General features: G+C 46.0%; 1 protein-coding gene and 1 pseudogene across 1 annotated transcript; both read left to right on the forward strand.

Moving 5' to 3' along the window:
* Positions 1 to 1932: 1932 nt before the first annotated feature.
* On the forward strand, positions 1933 to 13158 carry LOC141998875 (L-amino-acid oxidase-like). The gene is made up of 7 exons (XM_074971848.1): positions 1933 to 1945; positions 3016 to 3239; positions 4869 to 4981; positions 6220 to 6421; positions 10296 to 10349; positions 11529 to 11662; positions 12345 to 13158. The coding sequence occupies exons 1-7, from the start codon at positions 1933 to 1935 to the stop codon at positions 13156 to 13158; spliced, it is 1554 nt and encodes a 517-aa protein (XP_074827949.1).
* Positions 13159 to 16810: 3652 nt separating this feature from the next.
* On the forward strand, positions 16811 to 24648 carry LOC141998876 (olfactory receptor 13C9-like; annotated as a pseudogene).
* Positions 24649 to 24863: the final 215 nt, after the last annotated feature.

Below are 24863 nucleotides of genomic sequence, written 5' to 3' on the forward strand. Positions count from 1 at the left end.
GATATAAATATATATATGGTGACAGGGTTGGGCCAGATGGCTACAGGATAGTGATAGAAGGCAGATATATTAGCCCCAGATTAATCAGGTCCCTTTTCCCTGGGTAAGGTAACAGGGGCAGTTCCAGAACAATCAGGAACTTTCTGGAGTTCTGCCAATTAAGGCAGGCAGGTTAATTAGGACACCTGGAGCCAATTAAGAAGCTGCTAGAATCAATTAAGACAGACAGGCTAATCAGGGCACCTGGTTTAAAAAGGACCTCACTTCAGTCAGTGAGGGGTGTGCAAGGACCCGAGAGTGAGAGGTCATGCTGCTGGAGGTCTGAAGAGTACAAATGCTATCTGGCATCAGTAGGAGGGTCCTGTGGTGAGGATAAAGAAGGTGTTGGGAGGAGGCCATGGGGAAGTAGCCCAAAGAGTTGTAGTTGTCACACAGCTGTTACAAGAAACACAGTAGACAGCGGTGATCCACAGGGCCCTGGGCTGGAACCTGGAGTAGAGGGTGGACCTCGGTTCCCCCCCCCCCTCCTCCCATTGGATATAAAAGGAGTTGGTCTGGACTGTAGGTCCCACCAGAGGGGAAAGTCCCTGGCCTGTCCCCCGACCCACTAGGTGCATCAGCAGAGACTGCGGGGATTGTTCTCCTTCCTTTTCCCCATGCTGGCCAGTGACGAGATTAGCTTAGTGAGTGGCAGGTTTGAGCCACTAGCAAAAGTGGCCAAACTGAGGGCTGCCATGAACCTCTGAGGCGAGCAAATCTGCCAATAAGCGCAGGACCCACAAGGCAGAGGAGGAACTTTGTCACACTATATAGACCTGGGAGTAAGTCTCTGATCCTCTGGGATTGGTAGAACCTCAGATATGGTGAAATGGGTTTTCAGGAACCTCTGTCCGTATTAGACCAATTTGTCTGGATGGGAACCAAAGGCTGGAATGCTTAAAGGGGACTGTGTTTTGCTTCTTGTTAACCAGTGTGGTGTTACACGAGAACTTTTGGTTTGGTAATCTAATTATAGCATAAAGCACCAGTTTTGGGAGGTTGTCTTCCTTGTTTCTTCCAGTCTGCCCTCAGTGAGGCATTTTCAGTGTGGTCCATCCAGGCACCCGATCACACCAGTCGTAGGGCTAAACACCTAGCTCTATCTCTCTATCTGCTGTTGTATTTCAGTATTTGTGGAATTATCTGTGTAGTGGTTTTGTTAATAAAGAGACTTGTGATAAATTGCAATTGTTTCTCATGTGCTCCGTGAATGTCTCATTCTGATTATGCCGGTAATAATCTTCATGATGCTGTAGATGCTCAGTAGTCCTAACCCTTATTGACCGCTGTGGTCCAAGAAATTAATCAATACAGCAATCCATCAAGACGATGAATCTACAGGGCATATTTTGAGTTCTGCAGTGAAACTAAACTAGTGGCCAACAACTCCTACCTACATCCCACCCATCCCTGTGCCAGTCTTGGCATATCACATGCAAAAATATGTAAGAAAATATAGACATTTGCAGAGTATCAAGAATGTACTAATTTGTCAGGAGAACCAATGCCTTTAAGGCCCCTTCCCTAACTGTTGCACTCAGTGTATTTAACAAATACAATTTTTGAACAATCTTTAACTTTCATAGCCTTCCCCAGCTCGATTTGAGTTCTAAGCATGCCTGGCATAAGATTGAAAGAGGAGAGCCTCCCGTCACCCACCCCTCCTTTGTTTCTGAGTCCCCCATGCCTGGAAAACACTGACTTACCCAGAGTAAGCCAGAGGCAGTGCTGATCAGCTCCTAGGATGTGGTCCTGTGATTCCTTGTGACAGCCAGTTCTCCCAGTTTCACTTGACACAGAGCTAGCCGGTTGCCCTAGGATATTTATCAACCAGCCTAGTTCGGTGTACAAAAAGACATGTCTGACTTGATGACTTGAGCTGCCACTTGGAACATGGACAGGTTCTGTGAGTGAAATTTCTTCTTTTGAAACTTTTGTGGAGGAATGGGGTATTTTGCCTTTTTGGGCACATCTTACTTTGCAATTGCTTAATATTTAACTAGTTTCTTGTTTCATAACTTTTTCCTCTCTCTTTCTCACTATTGTATTTCTGTTTTTTTTTCTCTCTCTGTCTCTTTCAGTTGATTTTCTCCCAGAAACCTTTACTACTTGTTAAGTGTTGCAATGTACAGTTGGGGAAAACAGCACCAATGGTGTATTTTTGGTTGCACTGTGCTTCAAAGTTACACAGAAAGACCAATTTTATTATGGGTACAATAGTCCTGCTCTGACCAAGGCTTGAACATGGTTCTTGGACTCAGTTGAAATGTATTTTCAACATATCAATGGACAACAATGTTGTAAATCAGTCCTATAATAAGGAATAGGAAAGCCCTGTAGGTTTTAAATACATTTACTCAAAACCAAGGTCCTGATCCTGCAAAACTCTTGCTAAGTGTTCTTAGTAAGAGCTCCTTTGAGTCACCATTGAGGGGTGCATTTCTGGAAAACTAAGTTAATGTTAAAGCTGTTCAAAATGTACAGTTTGAAAAAAATGGGCACAAAATTGAATCGATTATTAACAAAAATGTATATTGAACAAATCATTCATGAGGAAAAATTCAATATTGTTGATTGGTTTTTCCTTCAGAAACTGAAACACTTTGGAAACAGCTTGAAAAAAATTTTTTTGTCAAAAAAACAAAAAACAAAACCCCACAACATTTCCATGAGACTTTAAAAGAAAATTGTATACTTCTTTTGAAATATTTTCAAGGAACATATCGCTTATAAGTTCCGGCTCATTTTATTTCTGGATTGGGGAAAAATATTGTAAAAAGATAGATAATGTTATCACACAACTGACTTCTTCTGTAGTAGTACATTCCCTCTCTGATAATATAGCTAAACTCCAGAATCTGAGGTTATTAACCTCTTTCTAGACCTGGGGTATCGCATCAGTGATGTTACTGAGCTCCATGAATGAGTTTCCTTCTTCATTTGCGTCATCTGTTTTCTTTGTATATCTGTCTGTAGTACTTCTTCAGTTCTTACTCCTTGTGGTAGCACCAAGCTTGGAGAGTATCCCTAGAAAACTGAAGGAGTGGGAAAAATGCTTTACTGACCCCGACTATGAAGAACTGGTGGATATTGCCAAAAGTGGTTTGGAAAAAGGGTGTCATTCAAAGAAGGTGGTGATCGTAGGGGCAGGAATAAGTGGACTCACTGCTGCCAAACTGCTGCAAGATGCTGGTTGTAAGGTAATTATAATGACTGAGAGGAGCCAGAGACAGGCCAGGCAATCAGTGCTTCTCTGAAATGGTCTGATTGTTTTGATAGAGTAAACAATGCTGAAGAACAAAACAAGGTGAATTTCACTGAGTTGGGTGCTCTGTGCACACAAGCAGTATATTACTCTCTTTTCCAGACTCAAAGTTCATTGAAAAAAGAAAAGGAGTACTTGTGGCACCTTAGAGACTAACCAATTTATTTGAGCATAAGCTTTCGTGAGCTACAGCTCACTTCATCGGAATGCATCCGATGAAGTGAGCTGTAGCTCATGAAAGCTTATGCTCAAATAAATTGGTTAGTCTCTAAGGTGCCACAAGTACTCCTTTTCTTTTTGCGAATACAGACTAACACGGCTGCTACTCTGAAAAAAGTTCATTGAGTTAAAGTTAAGGGGCTGGATTCACAAAAGGATTTGGGAGCCTAACTACAACTTTAGGTGCCTAAATCCCAGAATCAGGCCCCAGTGAGATTCGCAAAACTCCTGTTCAGTTGTCTCTGAATCTTCTAGATGCCTAAACTCACTTAATGCCTAAGTTTTGGGGCTCCTATGTTTTTGTCTATGAGCATGCACACTGCAGCCTACCTCTAGGCACCTGGCCCCCTTGTCCCAGTGGGATACATGAACTGGGGGAAGGTCATCATTCCTCCCCCAGAGATCCAATCCGGTAAGCATGCTCAGAGCTCAGGCTCCACAGATGAGTTCACACAAAAGAGCCAGAGATGGGAGGAAGAGGAAGACTTCCCTCATCACTTCCAGCCCAGTGATTAGGATACTCATCCGGGAGCTGGGAAACTCTGATTCAATTCTCCCCTGTGCCTGGTTGGGAGAGGAGATTTGAACAGGGATCTGCCACACAGAGCTGGCTTTCGGGAAAAGGGCAACCTGGGCTAACCTGTATTTTGGTACCCCTGGCTTCAGCTGCCTCCCTGGGCTCCCCATTCATCGCCCCTGGCTCCTGCTGCCTCCCCATCCCCCTCTATTGCCCCCAGGTCCTGCTGCCTCCTGCCCCACGTTGCCCCAAGCTCCTTTCTGTGGCTTCATAACCCAGGGCCACCCCGCTGCGTGCCTCTTGACCATGGTGCCCCCCCGACCACGGCACCCTGGGAGGTAGCCTGCATCACCCATCTGTAACGCCGGCCCTGCTGCCACCTCTCAGAAGCATGCCCTGACTACTGGGCAATGGGACAGTCTGATGTTGGTGTCCCTCTCTCTGAGCTCGGTGATTGGGTTGGGCCCTGCTGATGAGCTGTGTAGAAGTACACCTATCTTCCCTCAGTTCATAGATGGCTCTGTGGCACAGGTGTTCAGACACCTAGAGGGAGGCAGCATTCCATCACATCTCCCCCTTTAAGTTTTGCATTCCTACTCATCCCCAGAGTAGAATCTTAGGTACTTAGGGAACTTTTGCAGTGAAAATGTAGGCACTGAGTGAGTTTAGATGCTTGCAAGATTCCGTGGCAGATGAGCCGGGGAGGGGGAGGTGGGGGGGGGGTTGTGAATGCCAGTGGCATCTACATTTGGGATTTATGCACCTAAGTCCCTTTGTGAATCTAGCCATTAGAAACCGGCAAGTGATAGAAGTGTGTTTTGTTTTTAGGTTCTGATTCTGGAAGCCAGTGATCGTGTGGGAGGACGCATCATGACCTATCATGATAAGGACAAAGGCTGGTATGTGGACCTCGGACCCATGCGTTTGCCCAGACACCACAGGTAATACATTTACCCCTTCTCAGCCACCAATACTGTTCATAAAAGGAAAAGCCTCAGTTTTAAGATTTTTATGATAATTCCTAGAAAAAAATAATGAAGGGCTTGTATCTGATGAGCTTAAGGTGCCCCCTTCCTGCCTTGTGTGGACCACCTGCATTGCTTCACATTGTCAGTTTGTGTGCAGGGGAGAGAGATATCTTTGAGGCGCTGTTACTCTTCCAGAACAGGTGGGCTGCAAATGGGTGGGGAGAAGCAGGGAGTGGACTGGAGCTATGGGTCTCTACTCTGCCAGCCAGTGCAACCAAACCAGCCTCGCGGGGCAGTGCCTAGGATTGGCCCAGATAAATTCCCTCTGAAGCAAAGGGTAAACCAGAGATTAATTCCCCCTTAGGCAAAGGGGTAACCGGAAATTAGAGTCACAGTTTGCTTCCTGGTGTGCTCTTGGAGTACACAGCTGTCAGATACCACCTATGGACTGGTTACAGAGGTCCCACCCCAGAGAGATACAAGAGATGTGGACCCTTTATGACAGTGATACTCAGACCTCAGTGGTTCAGAAGCCAAACTAGTGTTCAACATTACCCAGAAGAGCCACAGTAGTGTGATTTCATTGTTTCATTTACTATAGTACTAGTCATATTTAAACAATATGATGGGAAATATTTAGTATATTTATATAAATTTTCTGTGAGAATTATATATACAATCTTAATTGTTATCAACTTGCATTAAATTATTAACTTATTTTCGGAGAGTATTTTATATATATGTATATACACTTAATTCATGGAAAATACAGTAGGACGATTTTATATACACAGAGAACATGAAACAATGGGTGTTACCATATACACTATAACGAGAGTGATCAGCTAAGGTGAGCTATTACCACCTTAACTGATCACTCTCGTTATAGTATGTATGGTAACACCCATTGTTTCATGTTCTCTGTGTATATAAAATCATCCTACTGTATTTTCCACTGCATGCATCCAATGAAGTGAGCTGCAGCCCACAAAAGCTTATACTCAAATAAATTTATTAGTCTCTAAGGTGCCACAAGTACTCCTTTTCTTTTTGTGGATACAGACTAACACGGCTGCTACTCTGAAACTTTCTCAGGCAAACAGTTTTGGGTTTTTTGCCTTTTTTCCAAAAGTGAATTGTTTTGTGAATTCAATTTTTTTCAGTTTTGACATTTTTCTCTGTTTCCCCCCACCCCTTTCCTTTCTCTTTAGGGTTGTGCGTGAATTTGTTACCAAATTTAAACTTAAACTGAACCCATTCTATAATACTGATGACAACGCTTGGTATTTAGTTAACAACATTAGGGCAAGAGCTGGAGAGGTAAAAAGAAACCCTGATATCTTGCAATACCCCTTGCACCCTACAGAGAGAGGAAAATCAGCTAGTGAGCTTTATCGTCAGACACTGGATAAGGTATGTGTGTTGTGGAAAGGACTCATGCACGGTGGGTTTCTCTTCATTAAAGTTAGCCTGGACTTTTACTTGTTGGTCCTAAGCCCCCTTCATATCCACACACACACAGCTTTCTCATTCAAGTTTAGTGGTCCTTTCAACCCAGGCTAGCTGGCATGACTGGTAGTATGTGTTATAGCCTGGGCTCTGCTTTCACTTGAGCTATTATCCTGCCCACTTGGCAGTGAAAATACAAGCTAAAACGCACTCAAGTGATGATATTTCTCCAGTGCCATCCCACAATCCCCTCCGCCCCCTCCCCCCCCACACCATGTGCCAAGAAGGACAAACAAGGGAAAATCTCATAAAGCGGCTCAGTTTACTGCATCACACAGAACCATTGAACCCGGCTCCAGAGGTCCTAGAGAAATCCGTGGGAGCATGCAATGCCATTAAGGACACAGTACTTTGGGTTTGGCTTTGCAGTGTAGCTGCTCACACCCGTGGTAGGCTAACCCAGAGACTGGTCAACCGAGTTAGCTCTCCAGTGAGGACATATCCTGGGAAGCTGATTCTGCAAGGTGCTGAGCACATCTGGGAGGTGCTGAGCACCCTCAAGTTCCACTGGTTTCAAAGGGTGCTCGGAATGTATCCTTAGTAAATGTTTAGGAAAGCAAACCTCAGAGCGACATGATTCTCCGACACATATTAGCTAGGATAGTAAATCTATATTAACTTGGTACGTATATTTCCAAATTAAGCCCAAATTTACTCCCATATAGCGCTGGCCCCTAGGAGACATTTGTTGTTGTTGAAAACTTGAGGTTAAGCAGTGTTCAAGATATAGTAATTTGAATAAGCGGTAGCTTCTCACTTTGGAGTTTTGCTAGATTTTTTTGTCTATTACACACACACACACACACACACACACAGAGACACACACACACACAGAAGTGCAGTGTTACAGCTGAACTCATGAGATTTAGGCTCTTAAAGGCCAGATTTTCAAAGGTGTTTCGGTGCTCACAGACATAGGCACTGACTTGGGGGTGCTCAGGGGCTCAAGCACCCACAGAAAAAAAAATAGTGGGTGCTCAGCACCCATGTGGGGGGGAGGGATAGCTCAGTGGTTTGAGCATTGGCCTGCTAAACCCAGGGTTGTGAGTTCAATCCTTGAGAGGGCCATTTAGGGATATTGGGCAAAAATTGGGGATTGGTCCTGCTTTGAGCAGGGGGTTGGACTAGATGCCCTCCTGAGGTCCCTTCCAACCCTGAGATTCTATGATTCTATGATCAGCCACAGCTCTTTGTGGGTGCCACCCATCAGCTGTTTGGTGCTGGCGGAGGCACTTGGGGGAGGGCAGAGAGCAGCAAGCAGTGGGTGGGTGGAAGTCTCAGGGTTGGAGTTGGAGTGGAGACAGGAAGAGGTGGAGCAAGGGCAGGGCCTTGGGGGAGGGGGCGGAGTGGGGAAGGGACCTCAGGACAGAGCCAGGGTTGAGCATCCCTGGAGAAAAATAAAACTCAGCACCTATGCTCATGGATGCAGAGGCACCTGGGACTAGATTTTTTTAAAAAAGAGACAAAGTAGGGAGCAAGTGAGCATGACTGTGTAATCCAGTGGTTAAGACACTCACCTGGGACACCCTGGATCCAGTTCCTCTGCTCCAATGACTATTTGCTCATCCAAAATGGAACAGCTTCAGCAAGAGAAATTGGGACTAGCCCAGCAGTTACGGCATTTATGTAAGAGGTGGGGAGACTCCTGTTCAAATCCCTCCCCCTCAGCAGGTAGAGAGGGGACTTGAACTGGTGGTCTCCCACATTAGCGTACTCATACCAGCAGTGGTGGAGCCTTCCCAAAAATGGGGGGCCAAGGGCCCTGCCCCCTCTGTGGCCCCACCGTGCCCTGCTCCTTCTGCTCAAGGCCCTCCCCTGGCCGAAGGATGGGGCCTTGAAGCCTCAGCCTGTCCATGGTAAGAGCTGAGTGGCTGGGCCGCTGTGGGGAGCCGCGGCATGGACCCTCCACCTGCACTGGGCAGGGGGCCCCAGGGGAAGGGACATGGGCAGGGGGCAGCTCTTGCCCACCCCCGCGACTCACTCTAATTACTGCCACCAAAAGCTAGAAAGCGGCTGCTGCTGCTACTGCTTGCAACAGACACCTGAGGTGACCGATTCCAGGAGAGGGCTCGCAGCTGAGAATCCCAAGCAGACGCAGGTGCCGAACTTCCTGAGAGGGGTGGGATTTAAGATTGTGGTGGAAAATTAACCACGGGTTGTGTTTGGATCAGAACAAGACTGAGGCTCCTTTATTGATTACAAGTGCAGGGGGTAAGAGCTCTAAGTAGCTGTTCCTGTCGTATACAGAAAATACAGGAGCTTATATAGCTGAAAAACACAATTTGTTAAGCAAATTTCCTTTAACGGCATTTTCCCATATTTGGCATATAGTGCAAATTTTAACTGCAGCTTTCCTTATGTGGAATATACCAAAACAAGCTTTTCCTGTTATTGACAACTTTCCTAATTTCTAGCTGTTATGGTTACATTTCTTAAGACGTGCTGTTGTAACTACCCCACAATGGAATTTTCCTCATCCTCTTCTTATGCTCTATATACACAGTTAGCTTGACCAAAGTTTTAGGCCTATAAGTTTAGGCCTACTAGATTTTTTCCTCCACAGGATACACCCCTCTCCTTGGCATCTCCCATTGACTAATTTAGTCTGTGTGCTGGCTTTTGTGGATCTAATTCTTAAAGGCCTGTCTACCTCCACTCATTGTGCAGGGAGCCTGAGGGTAAGTCTGCACTGCAAAAAAAAACCCATGGTGCCAAGTGTCAAAGCCCAGGAGCAGGGGGCTTGGGCTGCAAGCCTAATAATATTGGTGTACACATTTTGCTTGGGCTGGAGCACATGCTCCGAAACTCTCTCCCCTCACTGGGTTTCAGAGCCAGGACTCCAGAGGGAACATCTACACTGCTATTTTTATCCCTGTGGCCTCAGCCCTGCATTCCCAAGTCATGACTGGGCTCTGAGACTTGGAGGTGTGGGTTTTGGGGTTGTTGGTTTTTTTCCAGTATAGACATAACCCTGAATGCCAAATTCAACCTTTGTGAATCCCACTGATTTTCCAAAAAGAAAAGGAGTACTTGTGGCATCTTAGAAACGAACCAATTTATTTGAGCATAAGCTTTCGTGAGCTACAGTTCACTTATGCATCCGATGAAGTGAGCTGTAGCTCACGAAAGCTTATGCTCAAATAAATTGGTTAGTCTCTAAGGTGACACAAGTACTCCTTTTCTTTTTGTGAATACAGACTAACACGGCTGTTACTCTGAAAACTGATTTTCCAGGCATCTAGAAGTTAGGCATTGCATTGCTGAGCATAAGTTCTTTTGTGAATCTAGCCGCTAGTGGTATTTCCAAAGACTTAGGTGCCATACTCTCATGGATTTCAATGGGATTTAGGCACTTTGGTGCTTTTGAAAATCCCAGTGCTATCTGCATGTTTAGATGCCTAAATACCTTTGAAAATGCGCCCCCTAAAGTACCTAAGTCACTTCTAAGGTGGGAGCTAGATCCCAGATTCACTTTGCCACATTTGAACATTTTACCTTTAGTCTATTTGTTTGTATTGTTTAGAAAGCTTGAGTGAAAGCAGTTCAGTCATTTGGAGAACTGCAGGAGTGGAAAACAAAAGCTGTCCCTTGTATCTCCATTTAAAAGATATTCTTAACAGCTCTTTCACCTGAGCAGTCATTTCATGTCCTGCCCCCTTGTGCATATGTAATAGGATACCATATATAAGTACATGATCACAAATAGGGAAAATAACAAACCTTTAAAGGTGGAACTGTGATCATGAAACAAACAACTTTTTTCTTCGTTGCTACCCAGGTGACCATAGACTGCAGTGTTCTGAAAGAGAAATATGACTCCTTTTCCACCAAGGTAATTGAAGTTAGCATTCCAGTATCTTTAAATCTAAAGGTGCCTGATTTTCTAAGCCCTGGTCTACAGTGGGGGTGGGAGGGGGGAGAGGGATCGAACTAAGATATGCAACTTCAGCTACGAGAATAGCCTAGCTGAAGTCGATGTATCTTAGATCGACTTACCTCACATCCTCATGGCGCGGGGTTGACTGCTGCCACTCCCCCGTCAACTCTGCTTCCGCCTCTCGCAGTGGTGGAGTACAAGAGTCGACGGCAGAGCGATCGGGGATCGATTTTGTCGCATCTATACTAGATGCGATAAATTGACCGCCGATAGATGGATCACTACTCACCGATCCGGCGGGTAGTGTAGACATACTTTCCTCACATTGCCAATGTAACTCCTTGTGGGATAGTTCTTGCCATGTGCACAAAGTCCATGGTAGGAGACAATGCGTCCGAATCCTCTGAAAGCTACTGGTTGGGCGGAGGCAACACATTTGCCTCATGAGTCTTCACGGAGCACAGCCTTCTTCCCTCAGTGGTCCTCTGGATTCCCCTTAGTGGCAGGGGGAGGGCAAGGCCATGGATCTTCTCTGTCTCTCCCTATCCAAAACACCAGTCTGCAGAAAGTGAGCAGTCTCTGTGCTCCCATCTGCCTAGTGTTTGTGTAGCGCCCTCCTCCACTCTGGTGTGACTGATTTGGCATCTCTTCTTCCCACCCCAGCACTCTGTGTGACATCCACCTATGTTTCCCCATCCAAAATTATTTCAGTGAGAGAACCTGTCTCCATATACCCACCCACAATTACTTTTTACCCCGCAGGAGGTGTGGACTGGATCATGAATCTTTAATCAAAGACAGTGAAATCTTGGTATGGACACTAGGAGTAAAATCCTGGCCCCATTGAAATCAATGGCAAAGCTCCCTTTGACTTTATTGGGGGGGGTCAGGATTGCACCCAGTGAATCAAAACTGGGTGAGGGATTGTGTCTTGAAAGTGAGCATCAGCCTTACTTCGGTGATTGTTTATGAGGAAGCAGACAAATCATTGAGTAGGATAGTGGATGGGTTTGACTTCTGCCCATCCCTGATGGATATTGAAAAATTCCTATGTTCAACTGAAATGAAATATCTCTTCTCTATGGGGATATAATATGCATGCACCTTCCACCCTCTCCACTCTTCCCCACGCAGGAGTTTTTGATTAAAGAAGGAAATTTAAGTAGAGGAGCCATCAACATGATCGGTGACTTGCTGAATGAAGATAGTGAATTCCAGATGTCATTTCTTCACTCTTTCATGGACCATGTTACATTCTCTGAGAAGGGGTAAGGAAAAAGGAATCTTTATTCAGTTGCTTTGTATGTGGAAGGGACATGTAGCTCTGGTAGGATCTGTCTGGCAATCCATCCATCTTTCAATACATTTAACTGTCCATCAACCTCATCTTATCAATGCAGCTGGTTGCCTTCTTTGAAGTAGACACTGGTGGTCTGACTTGTCATAAAGGGTAAGTGTTCATTACTATAGTTCACTAGCCATTAAAAACCAGGGTCACTTTCACAGTGTCCATAGCTTCTAACTGGGTCAGACCCTATGGAATTCAGTAATTAAGTCCAGAGTGTATGTGTTATGGGCATACTGGGGCATCACTCTGCTGTATCTCAGAACCGCCTAGGTCAAATGACACTAAAGTAGTATCATTAATGCTCCCCAGCGCTCCCATGAGGCAGAACTAATTCCAAGGGAATCTGAGTAATTATGCAGATTTTAGAGCATTTAGCAGAGTCAAGCTTTAAACAGATAGTTGATCTTAACCTTAACAGCAGCAGACCTGGCACTCTACTATAATAAAAGAAGTTGGAGTTGGCACTCAGTGTGGGCTAGGTTCTATCTTCAACTATGCAGCTCCTTACAGCTCTCCTTGTTGTTCTCGTGACATTCTCTCAGATAACTGTTGTCCAATGATGTTGTTGCCTTATCATCCTCTTTTCTCCCCCTTTCTTTCAGTTATGATGAGATCACTGGGGGATTTGATAAGCTTCCTGATACTTTCTACCAGTATATTCACAGGGGCGTTCTATTTCATTCCACGGTAGTGAAGATACTAAACGAGGATGACCAAGTGAAAGTGTTTTACCAGGGGCCAGATGCATTCGTCCCCTTGGCTGTGACGTCCGACTACGTTCTTGTCACGGCCACGGCAAAAGCCACACGGCTCATTAAATTTTCACCACCTCTTTCGACTAACAAGGCCCATGCCCTGCGCTCCATTCACTACTCAGAAGCCACTAAGATTGTTTTGGTCTGTACTGAAAGGTTTTGGGAGAAGGAGGGAATCCAGGGCGGGAGGTCAGTCACGGATCGCCCCTCCAGATTCGTCTACTACCCCAGCCACAATTTCTCCAGTGGCCTGGGCGTGATCCTGGCTTCCTACACCTGGGGCGATGATGCTGAATTCTTCAGTCCCCTCAGTGATGAAAAGTGTGTTGATGTGGTGCTGGGGGACCTGGCAGAAATCCACCACATGCCCAAGAATTATATCCAGAGTGTCTGCGATAAGCACGTGATCAAGAAATGGGGCCTGGACAGATATTCCATGGGATCCTTTGTTTCATTCACCCCGTACCAGTTTGTCGACTACTCCAAGGCTCTGTTTCAGAATGAAGGGAGGGTCCATTTTGCAGGAGAACTCACAGCCCAGCCTCACGCCTGGATCGAAACCGCTATGAAATCTGCGGTGAGAGCGGCCAGGAACATCCATGGCGCTATCAATGCATCACCCAGGCAGCAGCAGCAAGAGCTGAAGAAAAATAAAACATAATTGATGATATTATAATAATAATAATAAGGGTGCTTGGGGAAGGCACAAATGCATCAGCTACCGACTGGGGAATTTAGAAATTGCACTGCTAATCAGCGGGCATTACAAGATTGTTACTTTAGGTTTAGCCCTGATGGGGGGGATGCATAAACTGTATGCATTGGCATTAGACTGTTACCCTTACACTCAGAGAGAGAAGGGGGTGAGGTAATTATCTTTTATTGGACCAACTTCTGCTGGTGAGAGAGGCAAGATTTCAAGCTTACACAGAGCTCTTCTTCAGCTCTCTCTCACCCACAGAAGTGGTCCAATCACAGGGTCTGGCTTCCTCTGGTCCCTGGGGGTGCTCAACACCCCATGCTCCACGCCAGGCCCTTCCCCCACCCCACTCCTTCTCCCAAGCCCCCACTCCTGTCCCGCCTCTTCCCACCCCTGCTCCACCCCCACCTTCCTCTTTCCGCCCAGTTCCTCCCCTACTCTGAGTGCGCCCAGTCCCTGCTCTTCCCCATTCCCCCCAGTGCCTCCTGCACACCGCAGAACAGCTGATCCCGGTGGGTGGGAGGTGCTGGGGGGGGAGGGCGAGGAGCTGATCAGCAGGGCCTCCAGCAGATGGGAGGCGCTGCAGGGAAAGGGGAGAGCTGGCTACCGGTGGATGCTAAGCACCCACTAATTTTTTTCTGTGGTTACTCCAGCCCAGGAGCACCCATGGAGTCGGTGCCTATGGGTCCCATAAAAGATATGACCTCACCCACCTCGTCTGTCTGGTATGCTGGGACCAACCTAGCTACAACAACTCTGCATGCCCTCATACTCAGCCACCCTGCTCAGCCACCAGAGGGTAAAGCCACAGCTGTGCCCAATCCACTCACCTACTCCTAAGAAGGGAAGGAATGAGTGAGTTGCCGCAGTAACGCCTAGCTGCCCTACCCTCAAGGTCTATGTAGCCCACGTCAGAGTCTGAAGGTGGTTCTTGCTTCCCTTATGAGGCAAATAATCTGCTTCCCAATCTAGCCTCATGCCTAGATGGCAGGCATACAATTACTATTCGGTCTCCCGGTTCCAGAGCCAACAAGTCCAGCCCTTGCAGATCCTATCAGCCACACCAGCATTCCCAAAATGGGAGGAGAGGCAGAACTGGAAGGCTGCAGTCAGCAGTACTTGCCTTGATCTCCAATCTGGCAGCAATGCTTCTGCACTTCCTCAGAGCTCCCCAAAGCAAATTTCACAGGAGGCATCTCCTGGGATGGGATAAGTCATTCTGCATCCCACCCTGTTTAGGGTTTTGCCTCCATTGCACTCTGTCCACCAGTGAAATGCAACGTGTAGCAGGAAACCAATGACCTCATCTTTGACTCTGATTATGGTCATTCCATGGTCAACATGGATGGAATCAGGTGTGATGTGTATAGATATCAGCTATCCCTTGAGTATATTGTTAATTACGAGAGTCATTTCTAATGTGCAAGGTTAAAATCTGAATCAGAATGGCAAACCCATGAAAAAAATGCAGAAAATGGGCTTGTTTTTGGTTTAATTGGCTTCTGGGTTTGCTGACTGGGTCTGACTAGCTTTTGGCGTGTAGCTTGTTGCTTGGTTGACTTGTAGCTTGTTGCTTCTTTTTTTCGATCGGCTCCTGGCAAACAGGGGCAAGGGGCAAGCAGGGGCAAGGGGGAAAGAGAGTCAGGGGTGCACAGCAGGCCCACCACAGTCCCAGATTGCACACTGGGGGGATCTAGTTACATAGAATGTTGGGGTTCTTAGGGACTGGTTTGTTTTGGCCTTGTTTTGATATGGAATTAGCTTGATTTTGGCTTATTGTGAAAGTCGGGGTGCTTATTTACTGTGTGAAAGTTGGCAACTGTGATCTGAATCTGTTCTCTTCTCAGTGACATAGCAAGAAACTCGCACCCATCTCTGTTTACCCAAAATAGTGCCTATGTCCTCCCCCGCTCATCCCCGCCTGAGGAATAAAACCTGGAATGTTTAAATAAGATCATCAAACTACTGCTAGTTACTGAGGCAAGACTCTCTCAGAAATTTAGGGGAATCCTTTTTCTCTTCTGCAGTTACTGAAGCACCCTCCTGGACGATTGACAAATAAGGGTAAAAACCTTATTTCCTGATCAGATTGGCCCATTGCCTCCTCTGAGTTTACTAAATCCCCGATAAGTGCTTGGAAGATGTTGGATTGAATAGACTAGAAATAACCCAAAGAAACTGAAGGATGAGTAGATCAAATGTTCTGATACTCCCCAGAATTTGAACTACCTTTCTTTCACCACAAATTCAAAAATCAAACCAAAAGTAAACAAAGAAATAAAATTGTACTCTTGTCTTCCTTACGAATCTGATATACTATCTCTCTATGTGTGGATAACATATCTTGTTCCAGTATAGGATGTCTTTTATTCTGTTAATCCCAAGAGAATGTGAAATGAAATGTCTCAGAATAATCAAAGAAAGTATGACATGCCTATCAAATTTAGAGGAACTGTAACTTTTTTTCTTTTTGAATGGTTGTTGCACTCTGAAATAATTATATTTATATAATGGAATTGCAGACCAGAAAAAAGATTTGGTGGAAGGAATAAGCACTTAATGTGTATAGTTTTGAATATTAAGAGGAAGTGATTAAATGGGAAATTGTAATGACTAGTGTGGGTTAATATGCAAATATAGTCTCTGAAATGAGTCAAACTTAAAAAAAAGCCCTTCTGACCTGAAAAGAACAATAAATACATTAAAAAGAACAGGAGTACTTGTGGCACCTTAGAGACTAACAAATTTATTTGAGCATAAGCTTTTGTGGGCTAAGCTTTTCTGTAGCCCACAAAAGCTTATGCTCAAATCAATTTTTTGGTCTCTAAGGCGCCACAAGTACTTCTGTTCTTTCTGCGGATTCAGACTAACACAGCTGCTACTCTGAAACCTGAAATAAATATATTGTACATCAATGCCTTCTACTGGATATCGATGGAAGCAGAAGAGAAACTGCAGGAACTGGAATACGAGAAACTGTTGACAAATGTGCAATGGAAACTAAGAAGAGACCCTTTTCGTGGAGTTGTCGGAGAATGGTTATTATACACAAGGTCACTGAATGGAACCTCAGAGTCACTGTTTCCATTGAAAAGTTGATGGAGCCAAAAAGTGAAATCTGACACTTTGGAGCAGCCAATGAGGGCAGCCTCTCCCCTCCTCCAAAGGTTACCAGAACTAAGAGGCAATGGTGAGCCTCCATTTCAGAGGCTGTATTTCTCTTTGTTTTATTTAATAGAAGTAGCTGTAAGTTAGCGGCATTAGTCTGTGCTCTCTAGCTACACCTTAAAGAACTGAATTTTAGGATATTACTAAGTAATGCTATATGCTGGTTGTGATGCACTCTATATGATTTTATGAAAGTATGCTGATGAGTGTGAATATAATGTAACTAAAATATGTTTCATGCAAAAGGTCTCTTGTAAGGTATCATTATAAAGCTTATAATCTACTGAGTGTACTCATCCTATTTGTATAAATATATCACTCTTGTATCTGAAACTAGAAATATGAAATATAACTCTGAGGGCCTATTGTAATTATGCAAAGTGTGGGCCATTAATGGTGGTTTGGAATTTTGATGGCTCTCATCAACCAGGACAATTGACTGCGGATGGCTGTTTGCAGGCAGACCTTCCTGTGAGTCAGGCTGGGAGGAATGAAGGCTTGGGGTCTCACGGGAAATGTGACCATGTCACCTGGTACTGAAATCCATCTTTAACCTGGTGCTTTTCCATTTTTGGGGGGGGAGGGGGGGAGGACCCAGAGAGACAAAGGATTCCCGTCTTGTGCCAAAGCCATATAAGGGGGTGGAACAGAACAAAGGGGGAGCCATCATGAGGAATTCCTTAGCTATCACCTGAGCTGGAACCAGAGGAAAGGATTGTGCCCAGACTAGGAAGGTGTCCAGTCTGTGAAAGAAACTTATTGAAACATCTCTAAGGATGAGATTAAATCTGTATTCAGTTTTTATTACTGTACTAGACTTAGACTTGCGTGTTTTATTTTGTTTTGCTTGGTAATTCACTTTGTTCTGTCTGTTACTACTTGGAACGATTTAAATCCTACTTTCTGTACTTAATAAAATAACTTTTTACTTATTAATTAACCCAGAGTATGTATTAATACTTCTGTTCCACCCCCTTATATGGCTTGGGGGGGGGGGGCAAACAGCTGTGCATATCTCTCTATCAGTGTTATAGAGGGTGAACAATTTATGAGTTTACCCTCTAGTTCATAGAATATCAGGGTTGGAAGGGACCTCAGGAGGTCATCTAGTCCAACCCCCTGTTCAAAAGCAGGACCAATCCCCAATTTTTGCCCCATATTCCTAAATGGCCCCCTCAAGAGTTGAACTCACAACCCTGGGTTTAGCAGGCCAAAGTTCAAACCACTGAGCTATCCCTCCTGTATAAGCTTTATACAGGGTAAAACCGATTTATTCAGGGTTTGGACCCCATTGGGAGTTGGGCATCTGAGTGTCAAGGACAGGAACACTTCTGTAAGTTGCTTTCAGTTAAGCCTATAGCTGTTAGGGGACATGGTTCAGACCTGGGTCTGGGTTTGCAGCAGGCTAGCGGGTCTGGCTCAAACCAGGCAGGGCACTGAAGTCCTAAGCTGACTGGGCAGGAAAGCAGGAGCAGAAGCAGTCTTGGCACATCAGGTGGCAGCTCCTAGGGGGTTTCTGTGATCCAACCCATCACAGTTTCTCCTCTAAAGCTCCATGTTGGTTAGCCTAAAGGACCTCTCAAAGAATAAATTTAAGAAGAGTAGGCTGAAAATTTTCTGACAGCACAGAGTTCCCTTGGATAATGCCTGTTTGATGGAACTGAAATGTTCTGTGGGAATGTTATTTCCAACAAAATGTTCTTTGACACCAGGTAGACAGGCTGCCAGCCTGCCTACCCTCCTGCCAGCTTGCTGCTAGGCAAGCTTACAGGATCTCCAGAGCTCCTGGATGTGAGGCAGCTTGCATGGGTGGCTGCCTGGGCGCTGAGTCTCTGTGGGAATGCATGGGTCACAGGCAGCCTGCATGGCATCTTGAGTGGACAGGCTCCCTGTTTGTGCAGCCAGGTAGACCTTCTTCCTTCTGTGAAATCTTCCGAGATTTGTCACTGAATGGAAATTCCATTCCCACACAGCTCTACTTTTAAGCAATTGCTTTTGCTGCTTGAAACTAGTCCCTCTCAACTAAGCAGCAGGAATTAAGCCAGGAGCACATTCACAGAATCAATGAGACAAAGTGCAACTTTTATTCGCTTGAGAGTTTTTTGATGTGTTGTGTCAATTGTATTAGAAGTTCTAAAGAACTGATGACTGATGATAAAAGTAAAGAATCATAGAATCATAGAATCATAGAATATCAGGGTTGGAAGGGACCCCAGAAGGTCATCTAGTCCAACCCCCTGCTCGAAGCAGGACCAATTCCCAGTTAAATCATCCCAGCCAGGGCTTTGTCAAGCCTGACCTTAAAAACCTCTAAGGAAGGAGATTCTACCACCTCCCTAGGTAACGCATTCCAGTGTTTCACCACCCTCTTAGTGAAAAAGTTTTTCCTAATATCCAATCTAAACCTCCCCCATTGCAACTTGAGACCATTACTCCTCGTTCTGTCATCTGCTACCATTGAGAACAGTCTAGAGCCATCCTCTTTGGAACCCCCTTTCAGGTAGTTGAAAGCAGCTATCAAATCCCCCCTCATTCTTCTCTTCTGCAGACTAAACAATCCCAGCTCCCTCAGCCTCTCTTCATAAGTCATGTGCTCTAGACCCCTAATCATTTTTGTTGCCCTTCGCTGGACTCTCTCCAATTTATCCACATCCTTCTTGTAGTGTGGGGCCCAAAACTGGACACAGTACTCCAGATGAGGCCTCACCAGTGTCGAATAGAGGGGAACGATCACATCCCTCGATCTGCTCGCTATGCCCCTACTTATACATCCCAAAATGCCATTGGCCTTCTTGGCAACAAGGGCACACTGCTGACTCATATCCAGCTTCTCGTCCACTGTCACCCCTAGGTCCTTTTCCGCAGAACTGCTGCCTAGCCATTCGGTCCCTAGTCTGTAGCGGTGCATTGGATTCTTCCATCCTAAGTGCAGGACCCTGCACTTATCCTTATTGAACCTCATCAGATTTCTTTTGGCCCAATCCTCCAATTTGTCTAGGTCCTTCTGTATCCTATCCCTCCCCTCCAGCGTATCTACCACTCCTCCCAGTTTAGTATCATCTGCAAATTTGCTGAGAGTGCAATCCACACCATCCTCCAGATCATTTATGAAGATATTGAACAAAACCGGCCCCAGGACCGACCCCTGGGGCACTCCACTTGACACCGGCTGCCAACTAGACATGGAGCCATTTATCACTACTCGTTGAGCCCGACAATCTAGCCAGCTTTCTACGCACCTTATAGTGCATTCATCTAGCCCATACTTCCTTAACTTGCTGACAAGAATACTGTGGGAGACCGTGTCAAAAGCTTTGCTAAAGTCAAGAAACAATACATCCACTGCTTTCCCTTCATCCACAGAACCAGTAATCTCATCATAAAAGGCGATTAGATTAGTCAGGCATGACCTTCCCTTGGTGAATCCATGCTGACTGTTCCTGATCACTTTCCTCTCATGTAAGTGCTTCAGGATTGATTCTTTGAGGACCTGCTCCATGATTTTTCCAGGGACTGAGGTGAGGCTGACTGGCCTGTAGTTCCCAGGATCCTCCTTCTTCCCTTTTTTAAAGATTGGCACTACATTAGCCTTTTTCCAGTCATCTGGGACTTCCCCCGTTCGCCACGAGTTTTCAAAGATAATGGCCAAGGGCTCTGCAATCACAGCTGCCAATTCCTTCAGCACTCTCGGATGTAACTCGTCCGGCCCCATGGACTTGTGCACGTCCAGCTTTTCTAAATAGTCCCTAACCACCTCTATCTCCACAGAGGGCTGGCCATCTCTTCCCCATTTTGTGATGCCCAGCGCAGCAGTCTGGGAGCTGACCTTGTTAGTGAAAACAGAGGCAAAAAAAGCATTGAGTACATTAGCTTTTTCCACATCCTCTGTCACTAGGTTGCCTCCCTCATTCAGTAAGGGGCCCACACTTTCCTTGGCTTTCTTCTTGTTGCCAACATACCTGAAGAAACCCTTCTTGTTACTCTTGACATCTCTTGCTAGCTGCAGCTCCAGGTGCGATTTGGCCCTCCTGATATCTTTCCTACATGCCCGAGCAATATTTTTATACTCTTCCCTGGTCATATGTCCAACCTTCCACTTCTTGTAAGCTTCTTTTTTATGTTTAAGATCCGCTAGGATTTCACCATTAAGCCAAGCTGGTCGCTTGCCATGTTTACTATTCTTTCGACTCATCGGGATGGTTTGTCCCTGTAACCTCAACAGGGATTCCTTGAAATACAGCCAGCTCTCCTGGACTCCCTTCCCCTTCATGTTAGTCCCCCAGGGGATCCTGGCCATCTGTTCCCTGAGGGAGTCGAAGTCTGCTTTCCTGAAGTCCAGGGTCCGAATCCTGCTGCTTACCTTTCTTCCCTGCGTCAGGATCCTGAACTCAACCAACTCATGGTCACTGCCTCCCAGATTCCCATCCACTTTTGCTTCCCCCACTAATTCTACCCGGTTTGTGAGCAGCAGGTCAAGAAAAGCGCCCCCCCTAGTTGGCTCCCCTAGCACTTGCGCCAGGAAATTGTCCCCTACGCTTTCCAAAAACTTCCTGGATTGTCTATGCACCGCTGTATTGCTCTCCCAGCAGATATCAGGAAAATTAAAGTCACCCATGAGAATCAGGGCATGCGATCTAGTAGCTTCCGTGAGTTGCCGGAAGAAAGCCTCATCCACCTCATCCCCCTGGTCCGGTGGTCTATAGCAGACTCCCACCACTACATCACTCTTGTTGCACACACTTCTAAACTTAATCCAGAGACACTCAGAGGATGGATCTAGACTGTTCTCAGTGGTAGCAGATGACAGAACGAGGAGTAATGGTCTCAAGTTGCAGTGGGGGAGTTTTAGGTTGGATATTAGGAAAAACTTTTTCACTAGGAGGGTGGAGGGTGGTGAAGCACTGGAATGCGTTACCTAGGGAGGTGGTGGAATCTCCTTCCTTAGAAGTTTTTAAGGTCAGGCTTGACAAAGTCCTGGCTGGGATGCTTTAGTTGGGGATTGGTCCTGCTTTGAGCAGGGGATTGGACTAGATGACCTCCTGAGGTCCCTTCCAACCCTGATATTCTATGATTCTATGATTCTATGTAGTGCGAAATCTTGTCAATTTCATTGTGCTGTGCTTGCCCCCAACATCAGTCGATGACAATTGTTTGCAAGACTGTCTTGTGTTCTATACAAGGCCTGGAACATCTGGTATCCAAACCATCCAGAAACCTTCTTTAAACTGTTGATTGTACATACATATGCTTCTTGGTGAATTAATAAAACTGCTTGATTGGTTAAGAATAAAAAAATGTCCTGATCTGAGAAGAGTTGTCCAAGGTAGAAGTTTACCTGAGAAGATCTTATCATTAAAATTAGTAGGGTAACAGTCTCTGGACTAAACACAGGGGGTTGGCCTTATTAAATTTCATACGCATATCAACTATAATAATTACCAAAATAGGCAAATCTTATGTGTTACATTTGGCCTTTAAAATCTAACTGGTCCCCTGACAAATTTCTAAAGTTGACTCGCATTTATGCTTATACCAGTAGACACCCTTGCAAAAGGCCCTTGGGCAAATAGATAGATGGACTTTGTCAATAGGTTCTTGGAAATGACCTCACCATCTACTCTGGGAAGCCCTAAAGAGAGGGGTTTGGCCAGAGAGGCCAGGAATGTGCTTATTGATCTGATCTCCTGGCAGTCCTCACACAAGAGAAATTCAGCCTTAACAAGACCAATAGGTCCAGATTGTCCCTGCAGCTGAGTAATGCTTCCCATGCCCTCCTGCATGGCCATGTAGACCCTGCCTGGATGATAGCTTCAGATGGAGAAGCTCAGTGTCAAGATTTCATCCTGCTGGGATTTCCCAGCTGGCAGAGAATGCAGCTGATGCTCCTTGCAGACTTTCAGGCCATTATTCTGGAGGCCTCCTTTCAGAACAGCCTCTTCATTGCCCTTGCTGGGACTGCCTAACCTCTGCTTTCTGGACATCAGTTACACCAACACCACCATGCCCCAGGTGCTGCTCCTTCTCCTCTCCAGGAAGAAGAGCATCTCCTATGTTGGCTGCATCACCCAGATGTACATTTTCCTCTTCCTGGGGATAACCGAGTGCGTCCTCCATGCCATGATAGCCAATGACCGGTACGTGGCCAACTGCCACCTACTGTGCTACACCCTTATCATGAGCCGGCTGATCTGTGTCAGGATGGCAATGGTCTCCTGGGCCTGCGACATTTCCTTTGCCACAACGCAGACCAGCTTCACCATAACTCTGCCCTATCGCAGCCAGGATAAGATTAACCCCAGCTTTTGTGAGGTGCTGGCCATTTTGAAGTGGGCCACTGTGGACGCACATGGGTCAGTGAGGCAGTAGACTACTCCTGGCCCCGCTCTCCTTGATCTTGGTCTCTTATGCTTTCATCACAGTGGCTGTCTTGAGGATATGCCCAGCTGAAGAGAGGTTCAAGGCCTTCTCCAACTGAGCCTTACCCATCACCGCGGTGACACTCTTCTGTGGTCCTGCCATGTTTATGCTCCCCATCTCTGGCTACTCTCACCAGAAGTGGCGGAAGCTCCCTAGAAGTGGGGGGCCACTGGTGCTGGAACCATGGCCCCACTCCATATGCCGCCCCTTCCCCCGAGGACCCACACCCCACGCCGCCCCTTCTTCCTGAGCCGCTGCTTTGGCCCTGCCTATTCCCTTGAGGCCCCACCCTCACACCACCTCTTCTCCCCAAGACCTGGCCCTGCTCACTCCTCTCCACCCACTCCTGCCATTGCTCACCCTTATGGCCAGGAAGAAGTGGAAGGGCATATCCCTCCCACATTTAAAAGTGATGGAGCCATGGCCCCCTGACTCCCCCTGTTCTGGCATGCCTGGCTCTCACAGAGTCATGTAAATCCATCTTTTGTTAATCTTAACCTAAAATTGTTTTCATGCCCCCAACTCAGCGATGGAATTGAGCATTCCCTTGGGCCTGTTGCTGGACATAACTCTGCAAATGAATCCCTGCTTGGCTTTGAGATCCATGTAAGTTAGCTTTGATGGGGTGTCCACCCCATATAAAGGCCTGAGTGGGTTAATATGGGCCAGAATTAACCTTATAAGTTGCACCTGGAGGTGATCCAGGGTTTGATAAGGACTAACTGCAGATGGAGCCCAGCTGGGGGAGAAGCTGGGATAATATTGTAAAAACTAGGAAGTGAGGTTGCAGAAGGAGGTCTGCTATCATTCCCTAGAGGGAAAGGGAGTTGGCCAGGGACAAGGAAGAGATTCAAGAGGAGAGTAAGCCATGGGGTCCTACCCTAGATTAGAGGTTTACAAGAGGCCTAGAGGGGGACGTAGCCATGGGGAACAGAGGAATCTCCCAGGTTAAACCAGAGATTGGCCAGGCAATAGAGAGGTAGGGTAGAAAGGACTCCAGGGAAATAGCAACAGTATGTGAGATTGAGCAGATCTGGATTGGTCATTTTAGGGTCCCTGGGCTGGAATCCAGAGTAGTGGGTGGGCCTGGGCTCCACTACCACCTGCTGGAAAGTGGAACAGGACCTGGAGAGTTGGAATGGAAAACTGTCTGAGACAGTGTCTGCAAAGCTAGTAGGGTGGGACTTTGTTACCTCGGTAGGGGGAAACTTCACAGCGACCTGACCAGAGGGCTGAGTCACAAAGAGGGAGCACCCCAAGGCACACAGAAAGCACAGGGACACATCATGAGCAACCAATGAAAGGGGGTGCCAGATGGGGCGAGAGCTAATTCCCAGGCCCAGCCACAAAGAGGCACACCTGCAGTGCGTGAAAGCCCTTTACACTGACTGACAGAGAATGTTTCCTGTTTTGCAGTGCAACTGCAAAAGATAGCTGGGGTGTCAATTCCTCTCTCCAGCCCATTCATCCCCATGTCATTCTTGGCATATCAGATATAAAGTTGTGCAAGAAGATCTATAATTGCAGAATAAGCAGAATGAGTAACTGCTGGTAATAGCAATAGCTTTGACTCATCCCTTCCTGGCTAATTAAGGAGTTCCCACACGGCCTCTGAAAGCACATTCCATACAGTTAGAACCCTTTTGTGTATCTGGACTAGTCTGATAATGGCCCCAGTACGGCCAAAAATATTAGCTTAGAATCTGAACTGTGTTGGGGAAGCAAATTATAACTAGAACTGGTCAGAAGTGTCAAACAAACTTCTTCTATTGAAAAAATACGTTTGTTGAACATTTAAATTTTTCATTGGAAAAATATGTTTCTCTGAACATTTCTTTTTCAGGGAAAATTTTCAAAATAGAATGATGAAGTAGAAAATTATTTAATTTCAAATAGACTTTTTCACCAATGCTGAGATTTCAAGGATTTGAACTGAAACTGTCAGGATTTCTCCCTCCCCGACCTGCTTTTAGAAATGGCATGTCAGAGCTTGCACTTTCTTACACTGAATTTTTGGTATTTCCCCACCTGTTCTTTGCCTTTTTTCCCCTTCTGGTCTCTTTTCCAATGGAAAAACTGTG

Source organism: Natator depressus, chromosome 14 (assembly GCF_965152275.1).
Source record: "Natator depressus isolate rNatDep1 chromosome 14, rNatDep2.hap1, whole genome shotgun sequence".
Taxonomy (NCBI): Eukaryota; Metazoa; Chordata; order Testudines; family Cheloniidae; genus Natator; species Natator depressus.

Bases quoted from the DNA above. Each gene is read 5' to 3' on its own strand.
- LOC141998875 (XM_074971848.1), top strand. The intron at 4,982-6,219 runs GTAATACATTTA...CTTTCTCTTTAG, and splicing joins CGTTTGCCCAGACACCACAG to GGTTGTGCGTGAATTTGTTA. The intron at 10,350-11,528 runs GTAATTGAAGTT...TTCCCCACGCAG, and splicing joins ATGACTCCTTTTCCACCAAG to GAGTTTTTGATTAAAGAAGG.